The sequence below is a fragment of the Bos indicus x Bos taurus genome, chromosome 8, assembly GCF_003369695.1.
Source record: "Bos indicus x Bos taurus breed Angus x Brahman F1 hybrid chromosome 8, Bos_hybrid_MaternalHap_v2.0, whole genome shotgun sequence".
In the NCBI taxonomy this organism is placed as follows: domain Eukaryota; kingdom Metazoa; phylum Chordata; class Mammalia; order Artiodactyla; family Bovidae; genus Bos; species Bos indicus x Bos taurus.
This window is the reverse complement of record NC_040083.1, coordinates 36,211,016-36,233,063: the sequence shown is the minus strand read 5'-3', so window position 1 is coordinate 36,233,063 and position 22,048 is coordinate 36,211,016. Positions and strand designations below refer to the sequence as shown.

Sequence of the window (22,048 nt, the reverse complement as noted above, 5' to 3'; positions counted from 1 at the left end):
GATTCTTTGCAACCCCATGGACTGCAGCGTGCCAGGCATCCCTGTCCTTCATTATCTCCTGGAGTTTGCTCCCTTCTCCTCCCTTCAACCTTTCCCAGGATCAGGGTCTTTTCCAGTGAGTCGGTTCTTCACATCAGGTGGCCAAAGTACTGGAGCTTCAGCTTCAGCATCAGTACTTCCAATGATACTCAGGGTTGATTTCCTTTAGGACTGACTGGTTCTAGATTGCCATATGTCTGAATATCTCCACTCTCACTGGATTCTATCCATTAGCTTTCAATCACTGGAAGGACAAAGCAAACTGCATCCTGCTCCAGTCATCACTCTCTGCTACCTCTTGTGGCCCCAGTACTGAGAAGAACAGTCCTTGTTGTTCTCTAGGACTTTACCTTCCATTCCCTCCCCAGTCAACGGTGCTCTAGCTTCTGCCCCATCTGCCCCCTCATCACCTTCACCAGGGTCCTCAAGCTTGCATCAAAAGGAGAGTTTTAGACTCTCTTATTTGATCTGAGTATTCATAAGACCCTACAGGAAACATTTTCAGTTCTTCCTCTGTATCCAGCTCTCCTAGTTTTCTACTAAGATCTCTCACCATGTTAACATAAGCAGGATTTATTATCTGCTACCCAGCTTTTCAATAAGGGTGGAGCTCCTCAAGGATCTAGCCAATGATTTCTCTTTCCTTCCTCATTTCTTGCCATGTGATCTCACTCCAGTCAGGGAATCAGTTAATCCCTCAATGCAGATGATTTACAGATTCATATCTTCAGCTAAGAGGGCTCCTCTGAACTCCACAAGTGTCTCCCATTCCAACTTTATATTTCCATTTCTATGTCACAAAAGTACCTCAAATTTACTGTGGTTAAAATAAAACAACAGCAAAAAATATGGCTCCAAAATAAATCCTCTTTCAATACTGTACCATGATCGATTTTAGTGCATGCTGTAAACCTAGGTGTTATCACTGACGATCTGTGTTAACTCTCTCCCTCTCTCATACCCAAGTTACCATGAAACTCTACTGCTTCCAAACTCTCTATACTGCATTCACTTCTCCTCCTCCCTACTGCCACTGCTTCAGCTTTATTGCATTGTCTCATGCTTGGATTACTCCTAAATTTCTATCTCCATGGAATTTAACCTCCTTTAGTCCAATCTCTGAAATTTTACCATATTTTACAATAGAAAATTAACTGTAACATTTCCATTTTAAAGAACTTTTCAATGGATCCTGGAATTTATCTCTCTGTGTCCTGTGAGCTATACCCTGCTGGGCATTTAGTTTCTTGAATTTACTTTGGTCCATTCCATCTTTGATCATTCTGTACCATCTGTCTAGAACCTTCTGTCACTCCCAACAAATTCCAAGTTAACTCTTCTCTTTTCTCAAATAGGAACTCAATTTTACTGCCAGATGAAACCTTTCCTGACCTCTGATTAGATCAATGATCACAACTATATGGTCTTTAAAGAACCATTTTTTTGTTGATTATTTTCTTCTATGTTTAAGACATGTTTGCATTTTTCAAAATGCATTCCTGAAACAGATATACATATATTCCCCAAATTTGTTGACTTTGCCATTTTATCACTGAATTCTTCACTGAAAAGTAGAAGTGGGTGAAGCATGTAATTCTTGGGGATTTATGCCTCTCCTAGATCTGCCTGCAATGTGCGAGACCTGGGTTTGATCTCTGGGTGGGGAAGATCCCCTGGAGAAGGAAATGGCAACTCACTCCAGTATTCTTGCCTGGAGAATCCCATGGACAGAGGAGCTTGGTGGGCTTCACTCCACGGGTTGCAGAGTTGGACATGACTGAGCGACTTCACTTTAGATCAGGGCAGTCAAAACCATTTTAGAACTCTTCTATTGCACTAGAACTTTACAACTTGAAACCTCATCAAGCGTCTTCTTTCAATCCAAACCAGCAACAACTTACCTGAACATAATTTGTAAAATATATAACTCCTTACTGCAAAGGTTCTTTTCGATACAGCAAAGTCGTGACCCTAGTTATAATCTCACAGGATATTAAGGGAAGTAAGATAACTGATAAGAAGAGTAAAATGAGGAACTAACATGTCCCTACAAGTTCGTAACAACCAAATCACATGAACTCAAAGAACCTGCTCTAAATTAAAAAAAAAAAAAATTGCTTTTAGACATAGATCAGCTTTATTTTGGAGAAGGAAATGGCAATCCACTCCAGCACTCTTGCCTGGAGAATTCCACGGACAGAGGAGACTGGTGGGCTGCAGTCCATTCGGTCGCAAAGAGTCAGACACAACTGAGTCGCTAACACATGAACAACAATGAAAGCACTTTGCATGTCTAACTCCAGCTTGGAGTTCAGCCTTCAAATACTCTTTCCAACATAGACCTTAACTAAGAAACTAATAGAAAAATAAATAACTTGAGAGTCAATATATTTGAGAAAGCCCTGGACTACTTACAAAGCAAGCTGCGTTTTCCCAGTATATTAGATTTAATTAGGCAAGTTAAATCTAACCTTCAGAATTTTAATTATACTAAGTAAAGTTTTACTAATTTTATTTAATATGTTATCATCAGGGGGCCCAGCTCCATATAATTATATGGGAAGGTGAGCTCTGGTCTTTGTGGAAGTCCCACTTCAAATTGAGGAAGGCTTTTTGTATTAACAGTCCATATTGCATTCTTGAACTCATTATTTAACTGGGAGGTCAAAATTTGTCTCAGAGTTTAATGAATGTCATGCCTTGCATAATTTTTTGATTTATAATTTCTTTTTTTTTTTTTTTTGCTGTGGTCATTTGGGTATATATACTGTTTAACTCAAATTAATTAACCACAGAAAAACCAAAGCTGTCTGAATGATCTTTCCAGTTTCTGTGTTTAAATTAAGGTTTCTAATTTTTTAAGCTATGTGTTGTCAGACGTTATTAATTGCCTTAGGTTCCATTTTCATCAATTATAAAATGGCGGGTGATAGTACTGCCTGTGGGTAGCCTCTTTATTTCTCACCTCTAAATTTGCATGACAACCTACCAATTTTAGTGTTCCACATTTAACATATTTTTCTAAAATCTGTGGCTGAGCATTTGTAACTGATTCCTCTTGATTCTGAGGTGTGTCTGGGGCCGTCCTATGGATGCCTAATTGTCATGGAGTTCTTACGCATTTATGATGGTCCTAGGAAAAAAATGTCCTTGTTTGGTCAATACATTTTGTGGTCAGAGGCACAGTTGTGGTTCAACATGTAGACTCTGGAGCCAGACTGCCTAAGCTCAAATCTTTCCTCTCTGCTATTGTATTGCCAGGGCAAATCATTGGGTTGGCCAAAAAATTTGTTCGAGTTTTTTCATAACAGCTTACAGAAAAGCCTAAACTTTTTAGACAGCTCAATAGTATACTACCTTGTAGCTTCCTCAGCTGTAAAATGAAGAGGGCCCTTGGTGTGAAGATGATGGCAGTCACTGTGTGCAGTGTCCTTTGAAGAACACCTAGGAAGTTCTCTGTCCTTATTAACTATTAGCAGTAGCGACTCTGATCTTGCTTGGGCCACTTAGCGTCTCTGAGCCTCACCTTACCTGTAAAAGGGGAGAACACCTACCATATAGGTGGGAAACGTAAGTCAAATGATGTAATACGTTCAGCAAACTGTAAAGGGCTATACGCATTTAAGCCTTTGCCATGTCAATAACAAAAATATGATTAATCAATTAAATACTAAATAGCTTATAAATTAAAACACAGAGCTGCTTTTAGTGGTGCCATGTGTGATGAATCAATTTTGCTTCTAAGAATGTCTACTTTTTTATTTTTGTAAAGAAAGATAATCTGAAAGCCAAATCAGTAAGATCAAAGAAATTTGAAATTTTATAGAATGCTCTTTTTCTTCATGTTTATTTTTCAGAAACATGAAATTGTTGCTGTGGAGTTAATTTACATCAGGTACCTTCTGGCAGCTTTTTCTCTGAGTACAATCTGTGTGGTGCTTCTTTCTTTCTTTCTTTTTTAACCAACCAGAGTAAAGTCCTGCTCCACACAGTCACAGAAGTCTCCTTTGTTATCACAACTTGCTACTGTAGGATGGTGGCATTGCTCAAGTTTCTGACCAGCATTCTGTCCCCTTAGTGTATTCAAGCAGAAGGTTGAAGTCCCACAAAATTCCTAAAACTAGAACCTGCAGCACCCCCATGGCTGTTCCACAAGAAATCTGGCCTTTCCCTAAAGGATTGCTGAGCTCCTCCACACAAGAAACAAGAGTGAAATCCCAGAAGCAAGGAGCTCTACCTGCATTATGTTTACAAGAGACAGATTTATGTTTAGATGGCGAGGAGTTCGGGTCGGGGATTAAGATCTCTCAGTTTTCTTGGCCAGAAACAAGGAAAGCACAGTTTCTGTTGATAAAACAAAACAGCCTTTCAATAATCAAAATTGTATTTTTATATAAAAACAAATTGGACTCATTTTTGTAGTTAGCTTTTACATAAATCCAAATTAGCAACCCGCTCCAGAGCTCTGGAATCAATTCTTTTCTCCTCTCTCATTTTTCCTGTAGAATATTTAACAGATACCTCCCTTCTAATTTCTGAACTTCCAATGAGTGCAAGTGGCACAGCCTGGCACACAGCTTTTTGTCATATCTGATGATGCCACATGACCCACCTAGGAGACTGGGTGGGTAGCTTTATGAAACATATTTCTCCTTTAGGAAACATAATGAATAGGAATTATCTGGAGTTTTTTGCTAACATATTTGCTCTCCATTTCCTATGGTTCTTACACCTTTCCCCAGTTTTGTCTTTTGCTCTTGTTTTTTCCCCAGTGTTTAGAATATATTTATGGCAATTTCTAGAGCATATTTTTTTTCCATAATGGTCTGCTTTCTTTTTCTGATCTGTAATAGTCTCTCGTCTTTGTTATCAAACATTTTAATCCCTTTTCCTGACTCCCATTTCAAATGTTACAAAGAGTAAGTACATAAATAAAACAAAAAGAAAAATTGAACTATCTAAAGAAAAATACTAAGAGAGAAACTCAATTTTGTAGTATAAATTTACTCATAAATTGGAAAATGAAAGAGAAATCTGCTACCATGGACTAAAATGTCATTCCAGTGATGTCTAAGACATTCTACTAAGCTAATCTGGTAAATAGGCATTGAGATTTTTTTTTACTATATAAAGAAAAATTTGGCATTTAATAGTTAAGACCATAGATTATATGATACTGTTTTTACCTTTCATCTACTCTTTCCCTGACTAGACAGTACATATTTTTAATAGATTGAACTCATAGCCCATTGTTTATAGTTCTTTACTGTTTGCAACTATTTTACCTTCTCTAAATCTTTCTCATTGTTCAAGACTCATTAGATATCAGCTGCTTCTGGATCTCTCTCTTGACATCCAAGTTGGGTTAGAATTCTGTATTTATGTTCCCACAGTGCCTGGCAGTAGTTGCTCTACTATATTCTAATCATATATTCCCTGTATCTGTTCTCCCACCGTGAGGTAGGGTTTTATTTCAATCATCTTCCTACTCTCAGACCTAGTGCTGGCAATACAGTATGTCTAGAACATATGTCTGTTGGATGTCAGCTGAAAAGTCTCAGTGGATGGGTAAGATGTGGCTAAGTAACAGGTGCTAGTCTTCCTGTTGTTTGTGAAATATTACATGTGCTGTCCTTTTCTTGAAACAGTGTCTTCCCCCCTCTAAACCCCCAGACCAGCTGCTTGTCATTTTTTTAAACCTCAGCTTAGACGTTGCTTTCTTTGGGACTTCTTCCCTGAACTACTAAACTGGGTTTGGGAGCTCCTCCCGTGGCCTCCCTTATCTATCTAATTTTTGGTATCATAGGGCAGGAGGAGAAGGGGACGACAGAGGATGAGATGGCTGGATGGCATCACTGACTCGATGGACATGAGTCTGAGTGAACTCCGGGAGTCTGTGATGGACAGGGAGGCCTGGCATGCTGCGATTCATGGGGTCACAAAGAGTCGGACATGACTGAGCGACTGAACTGAACTGAGGACTCCACTCCACTTGACTCTCTACTTGTCCAAATTCCCCAATTATGAGAAAGTCTGCATCATCTCCACTGAATCCATGAAACATGGTCTGGCACTAGGGTGAGAGACCAAGTAATATTCACAGGCTATTTAAACAAATAAATAATCTCATTTTCATATTAAATTTTGCTGGAAGAAAAATCACAGTAATAGTCCATTCTTGTTTCTATTTTTATGAATGACAGAAAAAGAATAATGGACAAAATGGAGACTAATAAAAATGGAGGCTGATTTCACTTTTACCTCATGTAAAATGTACACAGACTTAAACTCATTAATTTTCTCCTGATCTCTCATCCTTCAGGATGAATGGCAGCACCATTTATTTCATTATCCAAGCTCAAACCTCAGAGCCATCTATGACATTTTCCTCTCCCTTGCTTGCTCCATGAAGGCCGTTGCCATTTCCCACTTCTCTGTCTGCCTCTATGTCCCATTTCTAGCATCCCCATCTCATTTCAGAATCTTATTTGTCTAGAATTAACTAACTGCACAACAGAGGGGGCGACACATGATGAGATGGTTAGATGGCATCACTGACTCAATGGACCTGAGTCTGAGCAAGCTCTGAGAGATGGTTAAGGACAGGGAAGCCTGGTGCGCTGCAGTCCACAGAATCACAACGAGTCGGACATGACTCAGCGACTGAACAGCAACAACAGCAGCAGCAGCAACTAACTGCACAGTGACTGCCCCAGACTTTTCTCTGTGGTGCTCCAATCCTCTGACATGCCTTCAGGAGCCGTCTTCCCTAAGAACTGTCCTAAATTATGTCACCGGATTGCATCAAAATGTAAAGGCTCCAGCCATCCATAAACTATGTATAAATGCCTCTGCTTGACCTTCAAACCTTTCACAGCAAGTTCCTTCCAAACTTGATCATGTGGAATAGAAGGAATGACAAAGGGTTTAGTCTTATCCCAAGGTGGGAGCATAGTTTCTAACATGCAGCAGACACACAATAAATATTTCCTAAAATGGTAATAAAGGAAACTTGGGTTTTATTATACACAGACAATCTCATGTCACTCTGCTGTATAAAATCCTTTAATGGATTTTCACTGTCTACAGCAGCAGTCTCTAACCTTCTTGGCACCAGAGAATGGTTTTATGGAAGACACTTTTTCCACGAACCAGGGGTTGGGGGATACTTTAGGATGATTCAGGCACATTACACGTATCATGCACTTTATTTCTATTATTATTACATCAGCTCCATCTCAAATCATCAAGCATTAGATTCCGGAGGTTGGGGACCTCTGGTCTACAGGATACCGTCTCCACTTCTGAGCACGACTTGGTTCTTGCACACCTACCTCTCACCACTCTTGCCTGGCTCTCTCAGCTCCTGCTTACAGAATCGCTTGCTTCCTGTACTCATGAGCCTTTGTGTACAATTTCTTCCATCTGACTTTTTGTATACCTCTTCTTTGTCCATCAAGATTAAATTCAGAAACTTTCTTGACCCAGACTCTATCACTAGCATGTATTACATCTTTCTGTTTCTCTGTGCCCCTCACCCTATGGTAAACTAAAGACAGGGACAATAGCCTCTTCCCCCCGCCCAGGGTGTACCACAATACTCATACTTAATACACTTTGGTGAAAACACTTATTTTCTTCTACTGGCTACCATCAACTAGCTATATAAAACCAACAAACTACTTAATTGACTGGATTTAATTTCCACTTCATAAAACACTCTCATTAATGAAACATTAATGAGAATCTGTGTCAAAATGAACTCTAGAAAATGCAATAGAACATGAATAATAAAACTGTGAGCCTATGCAAAAGCCTCTTGCACTCTATATACAGCAATATATTCCACGCATTTTTTTATAACCACATAACATCAAGATGTAACCTCTTTTTCTTGTTTACATGCATTTCTGTGGTCCAGCCCTAAGCTTCAGTCAACTTACTTTATGTTCTCATTTGCAGGTACTTCGGGCAGTTGCACGGTAATCATGCCATCCAAGTTCGTCTTCCCGATGAAGGCAGGCTTGGTGCGCAGAACGTCGGGCGCCGTCTTCGCAGTCACCCTGTGCTGCAGGCCCCCGGCGCTGTTGCCGCGATTCGTCAGCACAAAGGAATAGGACTTCTCAGGCTTCAGGTTGACAATCAGCTTCTGGGTAGCGCGGCCATCCACTTCTTCTACCATTTTCCCATCATCATAAAGAATCTGGAGACAGACAACCAATCAAAAAGATTTGGTTATCGGTTAGGCAGGGAATATTTTCTAAACTAATGTGCACCTGCTTACGGAAAATACATATGGGTCATTTCTAATTTGGGGCAATTTGTAAGCCTATAAGTGCTCCCCAAATTCTAGAGATGGCATCAATTTTCCTTTTTTTTTCTTATTAATATAAGGTTTATAAGTCTATCAAAAAACACAAATGTGCAATAACCTATCAATATGTGGCCTGTCAGTTGTCTGTGATCTTCAGGGAAAATATGCAGCAATGCTCTAAGTTTTCAATGCATCTTACACACCACTTTTTTCCAAACACCTCCATTCTTGTTCCCAAATACTTTTTTTTTTACTTTTATAGATGCTTCTCTATTCTTTATTTCACAGACTTGTATGTTTTGCTAACACTTTTCAGTATCTCTCTATGGCAAACTGAAGTTTAAAATATGCAAAGAATTCAGGCCAATAAACAAATTACTTAAACCCCAGGATGCTGCATTATAAATAGATAGAAACCATGCAAATTTCATTTTCTGATGAAAAATCAAAAGCACCAGTACAGATGTAAAAAGTTCAGCTTGGAAGTGCTAGGTTACCCACAAGGAATGCAGGCCCTAGGTCTGAGCTGCTGCTTCCTCCTGAGAGGGGAAAGGTCACACTGGCCAAGAACCAGACTTGGTCTGTGATGTGAAAGCCACAAATGAGAACAGGACGTACGTGTGGCTGAATCAAAGCAGTCTGTGTGGTTTTTAAGTGATTTCCCCGGCTGACCTGCCCCCTCCACTCCATGTTTAACCATGATACCTTACACATTAGGAAACAACTTACTTTGAAAGGCATGGCAGAATTATAATTCTCTGGAATCTCCCAAGACAGCAGCACCGAAGTCTTCATTACTGCTTTGACATGAAAATTTTTTGCAAACACTGCTGGAAAAGGAAAAACAGTGTATTTAAACTACTCCTAAAAACGTTCGACCAGTCCTCTTCCATGGACAAGAAGGCTTAAGCTAGATACCATCTACTTTGATCAGAGAGAGAAGTGTGATTTGCCTACCTGTTAAAAGCATTCATTTTACTACCTCATTCTCACCAAGATCTCTCCTTTCTCTCCAATTGAGTCAACTCTACTGTGTTTTCCTTACCTGGGAACATTGGGGTGCTGTCAGCCAGACTTGCTTGGCATTCTCTAACTGAAATCTAAGTCATCCAGAACATGTTAAGCTTTACATACCTTACCTTTTTGCTTTTGCTGAACCTATGAATATGAATGAGCCGATCAGTTATCTACAGCTTCAAAATACTGATTTCCAAAGACCGACATTCCTTTAAAGGAGAAAGGCCGTAAGCAGACAAATCCTACCTTGATTCACAGGCAGTGTCCTGAACTGGACACTGGGACTATATGGCCCGGGCCCTTTGCTCGTGTGAGCACGTACTTTTACATCATATGTGGTATCTGGTTTTAAGCCACTGAGTGTCAGAGTGGTGTCAGCTGGAACAATAAGCTGCTCCACTGGAAGAAGAGGGATGTTGATATCCCTATACAGAAGGGTGTACTTGGTGATAATGCCATTTCTCTCGGCCAGGACAGGTGGCTGCCAAGATAACTGGGTGGAGGTTGATGTGGTGCCTTCCGACTGGAGGTTTTGAGGGAATCCAGTTGGAACTTCTTCTGGAACAGAAATCTCCTTCACCATCTCCTCCCCAAAGCCCACTTTGTTTCTGGCCGAGAGCCTGAAGATATACGACGCTCCTTTGTGGATGTCTGTCGCCGTGAAGTGATCTTCCTTTTCGGAGAACTCAAGAGTAGTAAGCGGTTCCACATCCTTTCGGCCAAATTTTAGACGGTAGCCCTGGAGGGGTCCAAATGTGTCCACAGGAGGGTGCCACTGAATGAGGGCTGTATTCATCTGAGTGTGGTTAATCACAAGCCGGGGTCTCCCTGGAACTGGAGAAACAGGATGGAGGGGTAAGACCAACCTACACAGATGTTCATATTTCAATCACTGTTGAATGGGAATCCCCTTGGAGTGGCATTCCCGTTCTTACTAATAAAAATTACTTATTTCAAGTAATTCCACAGGCATTCCCATTTCTTGACTTATAAAAAGTCCAAGGCTTGGTCTATATGCCTTTGTGGAAACACGGTCCTTCTCATACTCTTGAAGGTAGGATGAATATTAGAATGTGATGATGGAGAGAAAATAGGAATTATTACTGAAATGAAAATTTAAGGAGATTTTTAAAGGCATATTGTCACATTTCAACTCTTTATACATAGAGGTTCATGCCACACAGAAATGAAGCTAAGTAAGGATTAGCCAGTAACATACAGATAATAATAATCAAAATATATTTAATCATTGAGTGTATGCAGTGTATCAGGTACTGTACTAAGAGCACTACCTGTAGTATCTCACTTGAGTACACTCTTCACTCCTGACTATGTGATTAGTTGTTATCTTCACTTTGCATCATAAGAAAATAAAACAGAAAACTGTGCATAGTCAGATATGTAATAAGTGAGAAATTTATGAGACAAACACAGGTGTATCTGAATCCACAGCCGAACAGTTAACTATTATACTGATTATAAGTTAGGAAGAAAAAAGGTAATACAAAATGTTGCTTAGATTTTCTGTGGATCTAATTTGTAATTTTTATATATACTATCCATGCCAGTCATCCTCACCAAGTTTTGCATGTACTAGAATGAGAATTATATTAAGACCCACCCTATTTTGCTGTGAATATTAAATGAGAAAATGCATGTAAAAGCCTTAGAATAGTATTTTGTATTTCATTAATAATAATCATAATAATTAATAATAAGAATATTAACTTTTTGTGGCAAGGGGCTCATTTCTCCTAAGTACATAATTTCCTTTCATGTTAAGTAGGTTAGATATTGCTTATCTAACTTGTTACTTTAACTAAGTTAAATAAGTTAGTTAAGTTAACTAAGTTAAGTAGGTAACTTAAAAAGTAAGTTAGATATTGTTCCTTGGAAGAAAGGCTATGACCAACCTAGACAGCATATTAAAAACCAGAGACATTACTTTGCCAACAAAGGTCCATCTAGCCAAAGCTATGCTTTTTCCAGTAGTCATGTATGGATGTGAGAGTTGGACTGTGAAGAAAGCTGAGCGCCAAACAATTGATGCTTTTGAACTGTGGTGTTGGAGAAGACTCTTGAGAGTCCCTTGGACTGAAGGGAGATCCAACCAGTCCATCCTATAGGAAATGAGTCCTGAATATTCATTGGAAGGACTGATGCTGAAGCTGAAACTCTAGTACTTTGGCCACCTGATGTGAAGAACTGACTCATTGGAAAAGACCTTGATGCTGGGAAAGACTGAAGGCAGGAGGAGAAGGGGATGAAGAGGATGAGATGGTTGGATGGCATCACTGACTCGATGGACATGAGTCTGAGTAAGCTCTGGGAGCTGGTGATGGACAGCTCCGTAGAGGCTAGACACAAGAAGAGAATACCTGAAATCTCCCCAAATGTGTAAACAGTAAACACAGCATAAATCAGCTAGCGTAATGATTGTGGGAAGTTATGGTATTTCATCCAGGGAGTAACGGGCCAAAAAAAGAAAAAGGAATGAGGAGAATTCTACAACATTGCATGTGTGATTAAAAAGAATTCTCCAAAACTGTACATATTGGCAACGGAACCCACTCCATTTCTTGCTTTCAGAAGTTCTATGTAGAAAATATTTACCAACTACTCACTTTGTGGAAAGACTTATATACTGGCACACAGGCCTATGGGTGGGAAAATGAAAGATGGGTAACGCAGGGACCCTGTCCTCTGAGCAGTGCATACTCAAAGTAGAGAAATGAAGACAACCAGTAGATGGTGCCACGTGTGTGGAGTTTGGGTTCAAGGTTTCTGATGCCTTAGGGTTACTGTCTGGACCACTTTTAAAGGCCATCCAGTGGCAGTCAGTAGCAGTAGCAGTAGTGGTAAAGAATCTGCCTACAGATGCTGGAGATGCAAGAGACACAGGTTTGATTCCTGGGTTTGGAAAATCCCCTAGAAGAGGCAAATGACAACTTGCTTCAGTATTCTGGTCTGAAAAATTCCATGGACAAGAGAGGCATGGCGGGTTATAGTCCACGGGGTCGCAAAAAGTCGTGCACGACTGAGCACCCAGTGGCAGGCTCAATGGATCTGCTTGCTCCAACTTAGGAGCTGGAGGGCTGGAAAAATGGAGGAGTCTTAAATACTTACTCTGGGCAGATTGGAGGGCATTTTTAGCAGTGAGCATAGTAGAATAAGCGGAGAGGGTCCTTCTGTAGAGTAAATACGCTAATTTTTAAGTCACGATGTATAATCCATTCTCCCTTTTGACTTTTGAGTTATTTGCTTACTATATTCTTCCCTCTTAAAAACCTGCCAGGACTTCAGAAATGGTACACATGTGCTGCTGCCCTCTACTACTTAGAAACAGCAATCACTGGGGATCCACCAAGGCACTCAGTCCCAAAGGCTCTACACTAAGCTTCAGTTTAACTTAGCGCCTAAGTAGTAACAATCATAATTGACTGACCTAAGCCTAAAATTACTTTCAAATTCTCCATATCATAGTCACTTTTCTCTCATCCTTAAACACAGCCGGCAGTACAGTAGTGAAATCCATTTAAAAATAAAGAAAAAAATTCAAACAAAAGAATTTGCCTAAAACTGCAAGATTTCAGGCAGTAGACTCATTATTATGATACAGAGCACGGGAGTATTAACAAAGAAACTACAAAAATGTCATAATCACTGAAACATAAAATCCAACATTTTATTAAAAAGCAGCCCTCAGGTTACATGAATCCTATGTGGATTGCTTAAGTTATGGCCTGTACTCTTTATTTCAAAGATATGATTGTTCGCAGATTCTAGGAACAATGTATTATACATAGACCTATCCTAAAACCAGGAATTTTATGATTAAAGTAAAATTTAATGGGGATTTGTGAATTTTCAGTGGAAGCTATAATGAAATACCTTTATAACTATGGTTATTAGGAGTTCACATCTGTGAGACAAACTCAGTAATTCTTCATAGTCATATAAATACAAGGTTTTTTTTTAAATAGTATACAAAACAAAGCAAATTCACTGTTCACTAATGACTAGGGAATGCTTTCTTACTACAGGTTGGCAGCAAAAAGAAAAACAAAACAAAACAAAACACTGGAGCTTTTCTCTTTGAAGGATTATCAATCTCTTTCTGGATTTAAAATCCAGAAGACTATAAATGGATTCTTCAGATGGATTCTCCCATTTCCAATTCAAGAACAGTGAGGAGATCCCAAGAAAATAAACATGCAGACATCTAAATTATAAGCATTTCCTCATTAATGAAGTTTCCATTGATTAAGAAAGATCTGAAATCACGAATGTAAACTGCGAAATAATTCTGTGTGTAAGATCCACAATGCTAAATAATGTTCTGTACTAAAAAGTGACTAAAAAGTGACGTGCTAATCTCAGTGACATTAAAGTAGGCAGTAGCATTCTTGTTCTAGGATTCACATCCCTTGGAGACAAATCCTCTACTTTTTCATCCTCATTATAAGACATCCCTCCCCATATTATGGGCAATAGGAGGTTGATGCTTCATGTAAGATGCTTCAGTTTTCTTAAGACACAATTATAAATATGGGTGAAGGAAGTGTATTTTTTCATTTTGGGGTTCAGTTTTAGGGGTTCACTCTTAGTTGGCTACATTCCAGGAGAAGCTGGTTCCGTAGCTAGACAGTCAGTATGTCCCACTTAACGTGTACTGTATCTCCTATGCAGGGTGCTGAATTAACCTGATACAATGGTATTAAAAAAAATAAGGCCCAGAAGATTTTGCCTTGAAGGAGCTTTGCCATCTGTAATCCTGCTGCTCGAGGCAGTTCCAGGTGGCGGGATATGAGTGAGGCAAATCTTATGACATTTAGACAAATTTGGAAGTGAGCACAGCACCCAGGAGGGCACTCAACATCACAGCTGTTCTTTGCTTTATGCCTTTACATAGAGGTGTGTTCCTAAAAAGTTGTGCCATAAGTGATTCGGGAGGAGTAAATCAAATCATAGTTTAAATGTTCCATGGGAGATTTCTATATAAAGGGATTGAAGGAGAATCCTTCTGTAATTATCTCTTAATTTATTGGTTTTACAACATCAGGTCTTCCTTCATGCTGACTTTTCCTAACGTGGCAGACCAATGTATAAGTCTCAATAGCGCTAAGAAGCTCTATTCTTCAGAAAGGAGCAATCTCTATTAGACTTTCTGCTTTCTTCGTTCTCTTTTTGTTTCCCGTCTTTTGTGCAATTTGTTGTCTTTTGATACCCCAGAACAAGGGGTCAGGAGGAGAAAATGACAAAAAATAAAATATTAAGTCATCAACCCAGCTCAAGGTGGCAGCTCTTCTAACAAGGTTTGTTTTTCTTTTTTTGGGGGGGGGGGAGGGGTTGGCGTGCTGAGGCTATCACACGATTTTCCTCCCTAGATGATCTGCCTTCCAGACCCTCATGGGATCTGCTCCCTCACACCATTCAAGTCTCAGCTCAAATATCCTGCTTCTAAAAGACATCACTGTTTCTAAAACTGCCTCTAGGAACTGCCTAAAGTATGCAGGCATATCTTTCTTTGCATAATTTATCACTTCCCGGCATTTTATTATTATAAAACTCATTTGTTCACTTATTATCCAATCTCAGTCAGAAAATAAATTTCAGGAGGCCAGATTCTTTCTGTTTTGTTCATTGTTCTTCAGAGTACTGGAAATAGTTCTTGATGCACAGTAGGTACTCAAATAATATTTGGTGAATGAGTGATTAAATACTTTGGGCAAAGCAGGTTCTTCCATTATTTTACCTTACTTAAGATATATCAAAAACCACAAAAGTTGACTACAGTCCATTCTCCCCTCTGATAGAAGTCACCCATACCATTTGGAAAATTACTGTTGTTGCCTGAAACATACTGAAGACACATATATGCGTAGACATGGTTACCTGCCCCTGTGGTGGACACCAACTTGGGTTTGCTGCGAGCTCCGTCTCCTTTAGTGGTGTAAGCTGTGACAGTGAGGGAGTAGGAAGTTTCAGGCTGTAGCCCAGAGATAATCATGTCCTGAAATGATACAACCGAATAACAATGAGTCAAAACTATGCTACAGTTGCCCTGGGGGGAAACCAAGGCATCCGCCTTCATGCTGTGCATGCATGAACATTCCCCGCAGCCATGCCAAGCACTGGACGCATCATGCCTGGAGCTCATGCTGTGCAAGATCTGTCTTCATGCTGACACTGAAATGGGGTCTTCAGCCATCCGCAGAGGCAGCTCTAAGGGGTAATAATCGAAACCACAAAAACTGGAGTCAGACCGGCTGAATGCTTGGATTTAAACTTGCCTTTCCTTATTTACCAGTTTGGTGACCCAGGGCAAGTGAGTTTACGCCACCTGTGCCTCAGTTCTCCATGTGAAGGTTGGGATGCTAGGACCCTCTAGGCTACTAAAGGATTAAATGAGTTATACCAGGTAAACACTTAAAACAATGTCTGGCTTGTAGTGAGCAGTTCACACTCTAGCTGTTATGATACTCCAGCCACAATCCTTGTGCTTCCATCGTAGTCTGGTCCTCAGACTGTTAGTGGTGCTGATGCCAAAGAGTATGTTTAATTGCATAAATACTGATATCTTGCCCAGTGGCTGGTCTGCTGGACCTAGACAGCCACAGAAGTTTCTCAGGACTCAAATAATATATTACTGGTTAGTTGTATAGGTTAAGAACTAAAATTATTATAAACTAAGGAGAACAATCTATAGATTTTGAGGCCTTGTCATAAAACTACATATCAGGATCTTGTTCTATCACATCATGGATATATGCTCAATAAATTCTGAAAATGGTAAATACCACAAACTATTCATCAAAACTATTTGCTTTCTCTTAGTAAGGACCCAAAGCTGTGATGGTTATAAGAGAAGATAGTCTAAGAATTATTCTTCCAAATTGGAAGTTACATGATTCTTTAAATAGAGTGCTGGCTATTAATGTTTTGGTATTTTCTTTGGAGCTACACACACGCACAACAATTTAAAAAGTAACTTTTCAGATTTCTGGCACAGCTATGTTTTCAAATTCAATACGGATAAGTTTAAGAAAATATTGACTGTTATATTTTGCATCTAAAGACAATGCATGTGAGAGTTTAGTGAATGGATTTCATTGTGTGAATGGAGAACAGCGGGACTTTTCTGTGCAAGGCTGTAAGGGGCACCATAGAAATCAATGGCTGAATTTGAACCCAGGGATGACAGCTTTTGACAATGTGCTTTTCTAAAAACAGCAGGAATCTCACCAGTGTGGAAATTCAAAAATTTCAGATACCATCCTCAAGAGCCACTGGAAAAATTATTCTATCAGATGAATAGACTAAATTTGTGAGAGAGATTTGTACCCTCAGGAATGGTTTCACCAACATCACAGAGAATATAAAAATTAAGTGAACCACTCCAGAGTGGCACTTAAAATTATGGTAGGCACACTGGCAATTCAAAAATTAGGATGGGTAAATCTCAACATTATTATTTCCAAGGTCTCCCTCGTGTCACAGAACTACTGATGAAAACAGGCTGGGTTGGGAGAAAAAAGAAGCGATTCTATCACTTGAGTCTATCACTAAATTGAGAGGCAAGTAATTTACAAATGCTGAGCCTTCCGTAAGTTTCTCATTCATAAAATTGAAGTTAAGCAATCACACATGACCTTCCTTCCACACAGGTTGTGACTGGATAATATAAGTAGTGCCAGTGCAAATGTTCAAACCTTCAGTGGTCTAATCTCTAGCATACCTCTCTTTGCTTGAATCACATTGTCTCTTGAGTTACATTTTCTTTCTTAAAGCTGTGGCTGTACTACCTTGGTGGTCTCCACACCCTCTCTGGCTGACATCATAACCACTATTCCTCTCTCTGTATCCTCCTATTCCATCCTGCACCCTAATTCTTGCCCCTGCTTGCTAATAGCTGTCATTCCAAATGTCCTGACACAGTCATTTATCTGCTGCCTTTCTCTCTAGTCCTAAAACAACAACAACAACAACAAAAAAAACGAAAAAAAACTAGTTTCATTTCTAAAACGTAGAGAATTTTTTCTGCCTATATCCTACATTCATCTCTAGCCTTGACTTTCCCCAGGGTCCCAGCAGTATATACACTGTGAATATCTGCTGGACAGTTTCCCTAAACTGTCAAGTGGTATCTCAAATTCAATGTAACTAAAGCACACGCTACTCCCAGAAGTGGGGTCCCCTTCTTCCATAAAATATTTCCATACTTTAATGAATGATGGAGCATCTTCAAAACTTATGAACAATCTTTGGTCCAACAGTCTCCTTCAAATTCTTAGCTAGTTAGTATGGTTCTGTTCATTCTTCCTTTAAAATATTGATCATAACTTTCCCTTTTTCATTTCTGATTCTCAATTTTAAAAAAAAAATCACTTCATGATTTAGGAAAAGAACTGTTAACTTGTTTCCTTATCAACTGTATTAGTTCTCTTAATCTATCCATGAAGTTATTGATTTTTAAGCTGCAGGTAACGACCCATTTAGTAGCTGATGAAATGAATTTAGCCACTTAAGACCAGCATTTTTTTAAACAAATGGATATACTTGAACATTAAAATGTGAATATATTTAAAAGTAAGGTATTATTTTGTGAAACCTTTATTTTAAACATACACATGCATTGGTCATGGCAAATAATGCATTTTTTACTATGGGTTATGATCAAAGAAGTGTATAAGACACTGTTACAGTGTCGATTTCATGAGAAGTGATAACTTGATTATCATATTTACCAAGAACCTCTATAAGAGACCTTTGTTTTGGCAAAAAATATTTATTTACTAAATGAAAGAAAACTTCCTACCAGTATTTATCTTATTGCTCTTTTTTAACATTAAAAAAATCTCTCAAGTACTGAAGAGTTAGAGATCAGGTCTTTAGCTTCAAACTTTAGGTTTTTTCCCCTAGAGAAGGGAAGGGCTAACCACTCCAGTATTCTGGCTTGGAGAATTCCATGGACAGAGGAGCCTAGCAGGCTACAGTCTTTGGGGTCACAAAGAGTCGGAGCTGATTGAGTGACTTTCACTTTTTCACTTTGGATCTTTCCAACATTATATTAAAATATAATGTATGTAATAACTTGAACTCTTCAGTTCTGTCAAACTGCCAAGCTCATTGTCAGCTGACTTTTTGCCACACTCTTATGTCTATGTCTACTTCTGCTGAGTTCAGAATGTACTTCAATAAGTACATTCTCACTTCCAACTCCGCAACAGACACAGACATACAGGGATTACCTCTTTAATCCCTACTCATCAGGGATGAGTTCTCCATAAGTTTCAGGATGTCTACCATCCTGGTGCTCTGTCCCTAAGCTCATAGCTCTAACTGATATTATCATTTAAATACTAATTATTCATACATTACTTGAGGGCATCACATTGGTTGGATTCATGGAACTTTTCTGAACTTTACATCCTTCCTAGCCACCTAGACTGTAAGCACTTAGTAGGCAGTGTCATCCACAGTTCTTTATACATAATAAACTCCCAATGTAAAAACTAACAGACTAACACAGTCCACTCATTACAGTATTTTAAAAAAATTCTTCACTCAGTAAGATACCTCCTACTTCTTGGTGTTTCCACTCATGCAATTTCACTCAAATTTGTATGGGTTCAACAGAGAACTGCCATTTCTACATAGAGTTAATTGGTGCCAGATTTAGATCATATTATGCCCTGAATATGCAACCCTGGAGCAGGATTTATGAGCAGCCCAGAACAAACTAGACATCTCCAGTCTGTGATACCTCCACTTAAAGCATGCCTCCTCTAACTGTGTCACAAGGCAGAGTTAGTAACAGCCATCGCACAATATCAACTCATGATATTTCTCATGTAATCAATAGCACCACATCAATTTCAGCACATCAATTTCACAAAACAACAATGAGGGGAAAAAATTAAAAAAAAAAGTATACCATGTAGTGAAAATACTTTAAAAAATAATTTGTTAGTTCATGCATCCAAGCAAACTGTGATGTCACAGTACAAATAAATGAAAGGGGAGTATCAGTAAAAAACAGCCATTTATAATCTGTTTTGACAGAGCAGCCAAAAATTACTCACATGTTCAGTAGTATCATCAAATTCCCACTGATTGAGATTAAGAAGGTTGGGGAGGAGGGAAACAAAATAAAAAGAAATGAAGAGAAGTTTGTAGCCTGATAAAGGCAATGGTGCCCTCCTTAGACTAAAAAAAAAAATAGAAAAAATAAGCAACTGAAGAGGTATGTACAATAAAATCCCAAACAGTATATGAGTGTTATGCTGCCACCTCCACTCCTAATTGAGAAATTAAAAGTAAATACACTCTATATTGTTATCACTAAAACCAACTAATTTTTTAAAATATCAATAAGGCATACAAAGTGCTAGGTACACTACATTGTGACGTTTATTTTGATTTCTATCTAGATTATGCAATTCAAGTTACTATTTAGATTAACATCTTCATTATATTGAAAATGTACATCAATAAAGTCCTATAAGATGTAAAAAAGTTCAACGAATTATCAGAACATGATATGAGCAAAAAATAAATCAACCCAAAACCAGAACAACAACACAAGGAAAATCAGCAAAATAAGAAAGAAAAGCCAAAGCAGAAGAGGAGGGAAAAAAAGATTGAGTTGACATTTAAGGCATTTTGCATTATATAATTTCATTGACTACCATATTCCCAATAAAAACAGCAAAAGAACTACTGTTCTGTAATGTAAGCTTATCTAAGAACTGATGAGGGACATCAAAACATGATGGTCGTATCACTTTATTTTTAAAAATTACAGACACACCAAATAAAACGTAAGCATTTTTTATACTATATTTTATAAGAACTTTCTGTTTTACGGGTAGTACAAAATAAATATTTATTAAAAGCCAAATCTATAGTGCTTTCTCCAGAATATTATGGGACACTATGAATCTCCAACTAAATTTATGGAAATGTCCTTCAAATGAAAACCATACAACTGGATTTTTGAGGTAAATAAGTCACTAAGCTAGACCCCTTTAGTTAGAATGCTTTATAGCTAAAGCAAATAAGCACCTCTGTGAGTTAAGACTTTGGGATAAATACGAAGTAAAGACTCTGGGGTAAAAAGGTGGGATATTTATTGCCCTTTTATTTTCACAGAGAAAGGAAGGCAAAATGTAGCAGTTTGGTACAACAGTTTTCCATTTTGTTCATAATCTTCCCTACTTTCATACAAAAGAAGGAATTTTCAAATGAATTGGTTTCAAATTTGCATTAATCCCATCTATTTCCAGGCCCAGCTACCAATTTTGCTGAATAAGCAAAACACTCCATTCTCATACCCTGTCTCTACTAGAACAAGGTAAACTACTCCATGGGATATGTATAACCCCCAGCAGGATGCTTATTAATTACAATCTTCCTCTCCCTTCCAGAAAAATATGTACAAATAGATTTATTATGATATTGTTTTTTATTTAAAAATTGAAAAAAAAGTCCTCTTTTAAATAACTTATTACAAAACCAAGTTGTGATTATATGGTTATAAATCACTGCCTTTGGCTTGAAAGAATTTCTCACAAACTCAACTACACTTAATAATTTTAACTGGCTCACATACAGGATCTCATTAATTCCCTGGGAAATTCTATAATTTTTGTCATTATTATTATCTTCATTTTCTTGGAAATGAAATAATTATTTTAATTAAATATGTAATTTGGTAAATAAATGACAGATAAAAATACTGTCTGGATACTTTTCCCCAAATAAAAATGTTTACTCTTCAGTGAAAGAAGGCATTCATTTAGAAATTACAGATTAACTTAGTTTCAAATACTTTTAGCATAGTAGAAAGTAGACTATCAGCAAAATTGCTGTTTAAAATTCTTCCCTTTGATTTAATTAAGTCGATTTTTTTTTAAAAGTCAGAAAGGCAAACTGAGAGATAGCTGTAGAGAGCCAAGTATCTGTATTGGAAAAAAAAAAAATGTTCTGTGTTTTGAATCAGATGTGTCATTTCAATTCACTTCCTCACTTGAAGTCAACTCTGACTGAAAAGATAAATATGGGTCGTGTGTTTTTAAAGCTAGAATGTTATGAACTTATCTACAAAACAGAAATAGACTCCACATGCATAGAGAACAGACTTCTAGTTGCTAAGTGGGATGCAGGGTCCAGGAAGGACAGAGTGAGAGACTGGGATTAGCAGAGGCAAACCTTTGTATCTTTGTCTATATCTGTATCACTGAATCACTTTGCTGTACAGTAGAAATTAACACAACACTGCAAATCAATTATACTTCAAGTTTCTTAAAAATCTAGAATTTTGTATAGACATTTTAAAATATCAAAGAAAAAATGAAAATGGGGCCCATTTTAAGGTACAGGCTAAAACAGATGTATCCTATAAAAGTATACCTGTATAATTTCTCAGATGCTTACCTGTGCATCAGCCAGCATGACATCCTTCAGCATGGGCTGGCCCCTGGGCTCACCATTTTCCATCCTCACATAATGCACCTGGTATCCTCTTATCTGGCCATGCTGTTTATTGGGCACAGGTGAGCGCCATGAGACTTTAACAGATGTTGAGTTGACAGCCTCTACCTCGACTTTGCGAGGAGGACCACTAGGAACTGGAACAACATCATTGGATAAAAGAAAATTATAGGCACTTGTCCC

General features: G+C 38.4%; 1 protein-coding gene and 1 long non-coding RNA gene across 46 annotated transcripts in view; one reads left to right on the top strand and one right to left on the bottom strand.

Annotated features, from left to right (window-relative positions):
- LOC113897041 overlaps positions 1–5,901 on the top strand; it is an 876,355-nt gene extending 870,454 nt beyond the window's left edge. For both annotated transcript variants that reach the window (XR_003512220.1, XR_003512219.1), the window contains one exon: positions 3,897–5,901. This is a non-coding gene — a long non-coding RNA (uncharacterized LOC113897041). The remainder of the gene's footprint in view (positions 1–3,896) is intronic.
- PTPRD (protein tyrosine phosphatase, receptor type D) overlaps positions 1–22,048 on the bottom strand; it is a 2,534,232-nt gene that overhangs the window by 169,087 nt on the left and 2,343,097 nt on the right. For 20 of the 44 annotated variants that reach the window (XM_027549255.1, XM_027549273.1, XM_027549258.1 and 17 more), the window contains 6 exons: positions 21,809–22,002; positions 19,456–19,482; positions 15,266–15,383; positions 9,617–10,204; positions 9,083–9,183; positions 7,983–8,242 (listed from right to left, as the gene is read on the bottom strand). In XM_027549255.1, coding sequence (XP_027405056.1) covers positions 7,983–8,242; positions 9,083–9,183; positions 9,617–10,204; positions 15,266–15,383; positions 19,456–19,482; positions 21,809–22,002 — 1,288 coding nt within the window. The remainder of the gene's footprint in view (positions 1–7,982; positions 8,243–9,082; positions 9,184–9,616; positions 10,205–15,265; positions 15,384–19,455; positions 19,483–21,808; positions 22,003–22,048) is intronic. The other 24 variants (XM_027549289.1, XM_027549287.1, XM_027549295.1 and 21 more) reach the window with 5 other exon arrangements.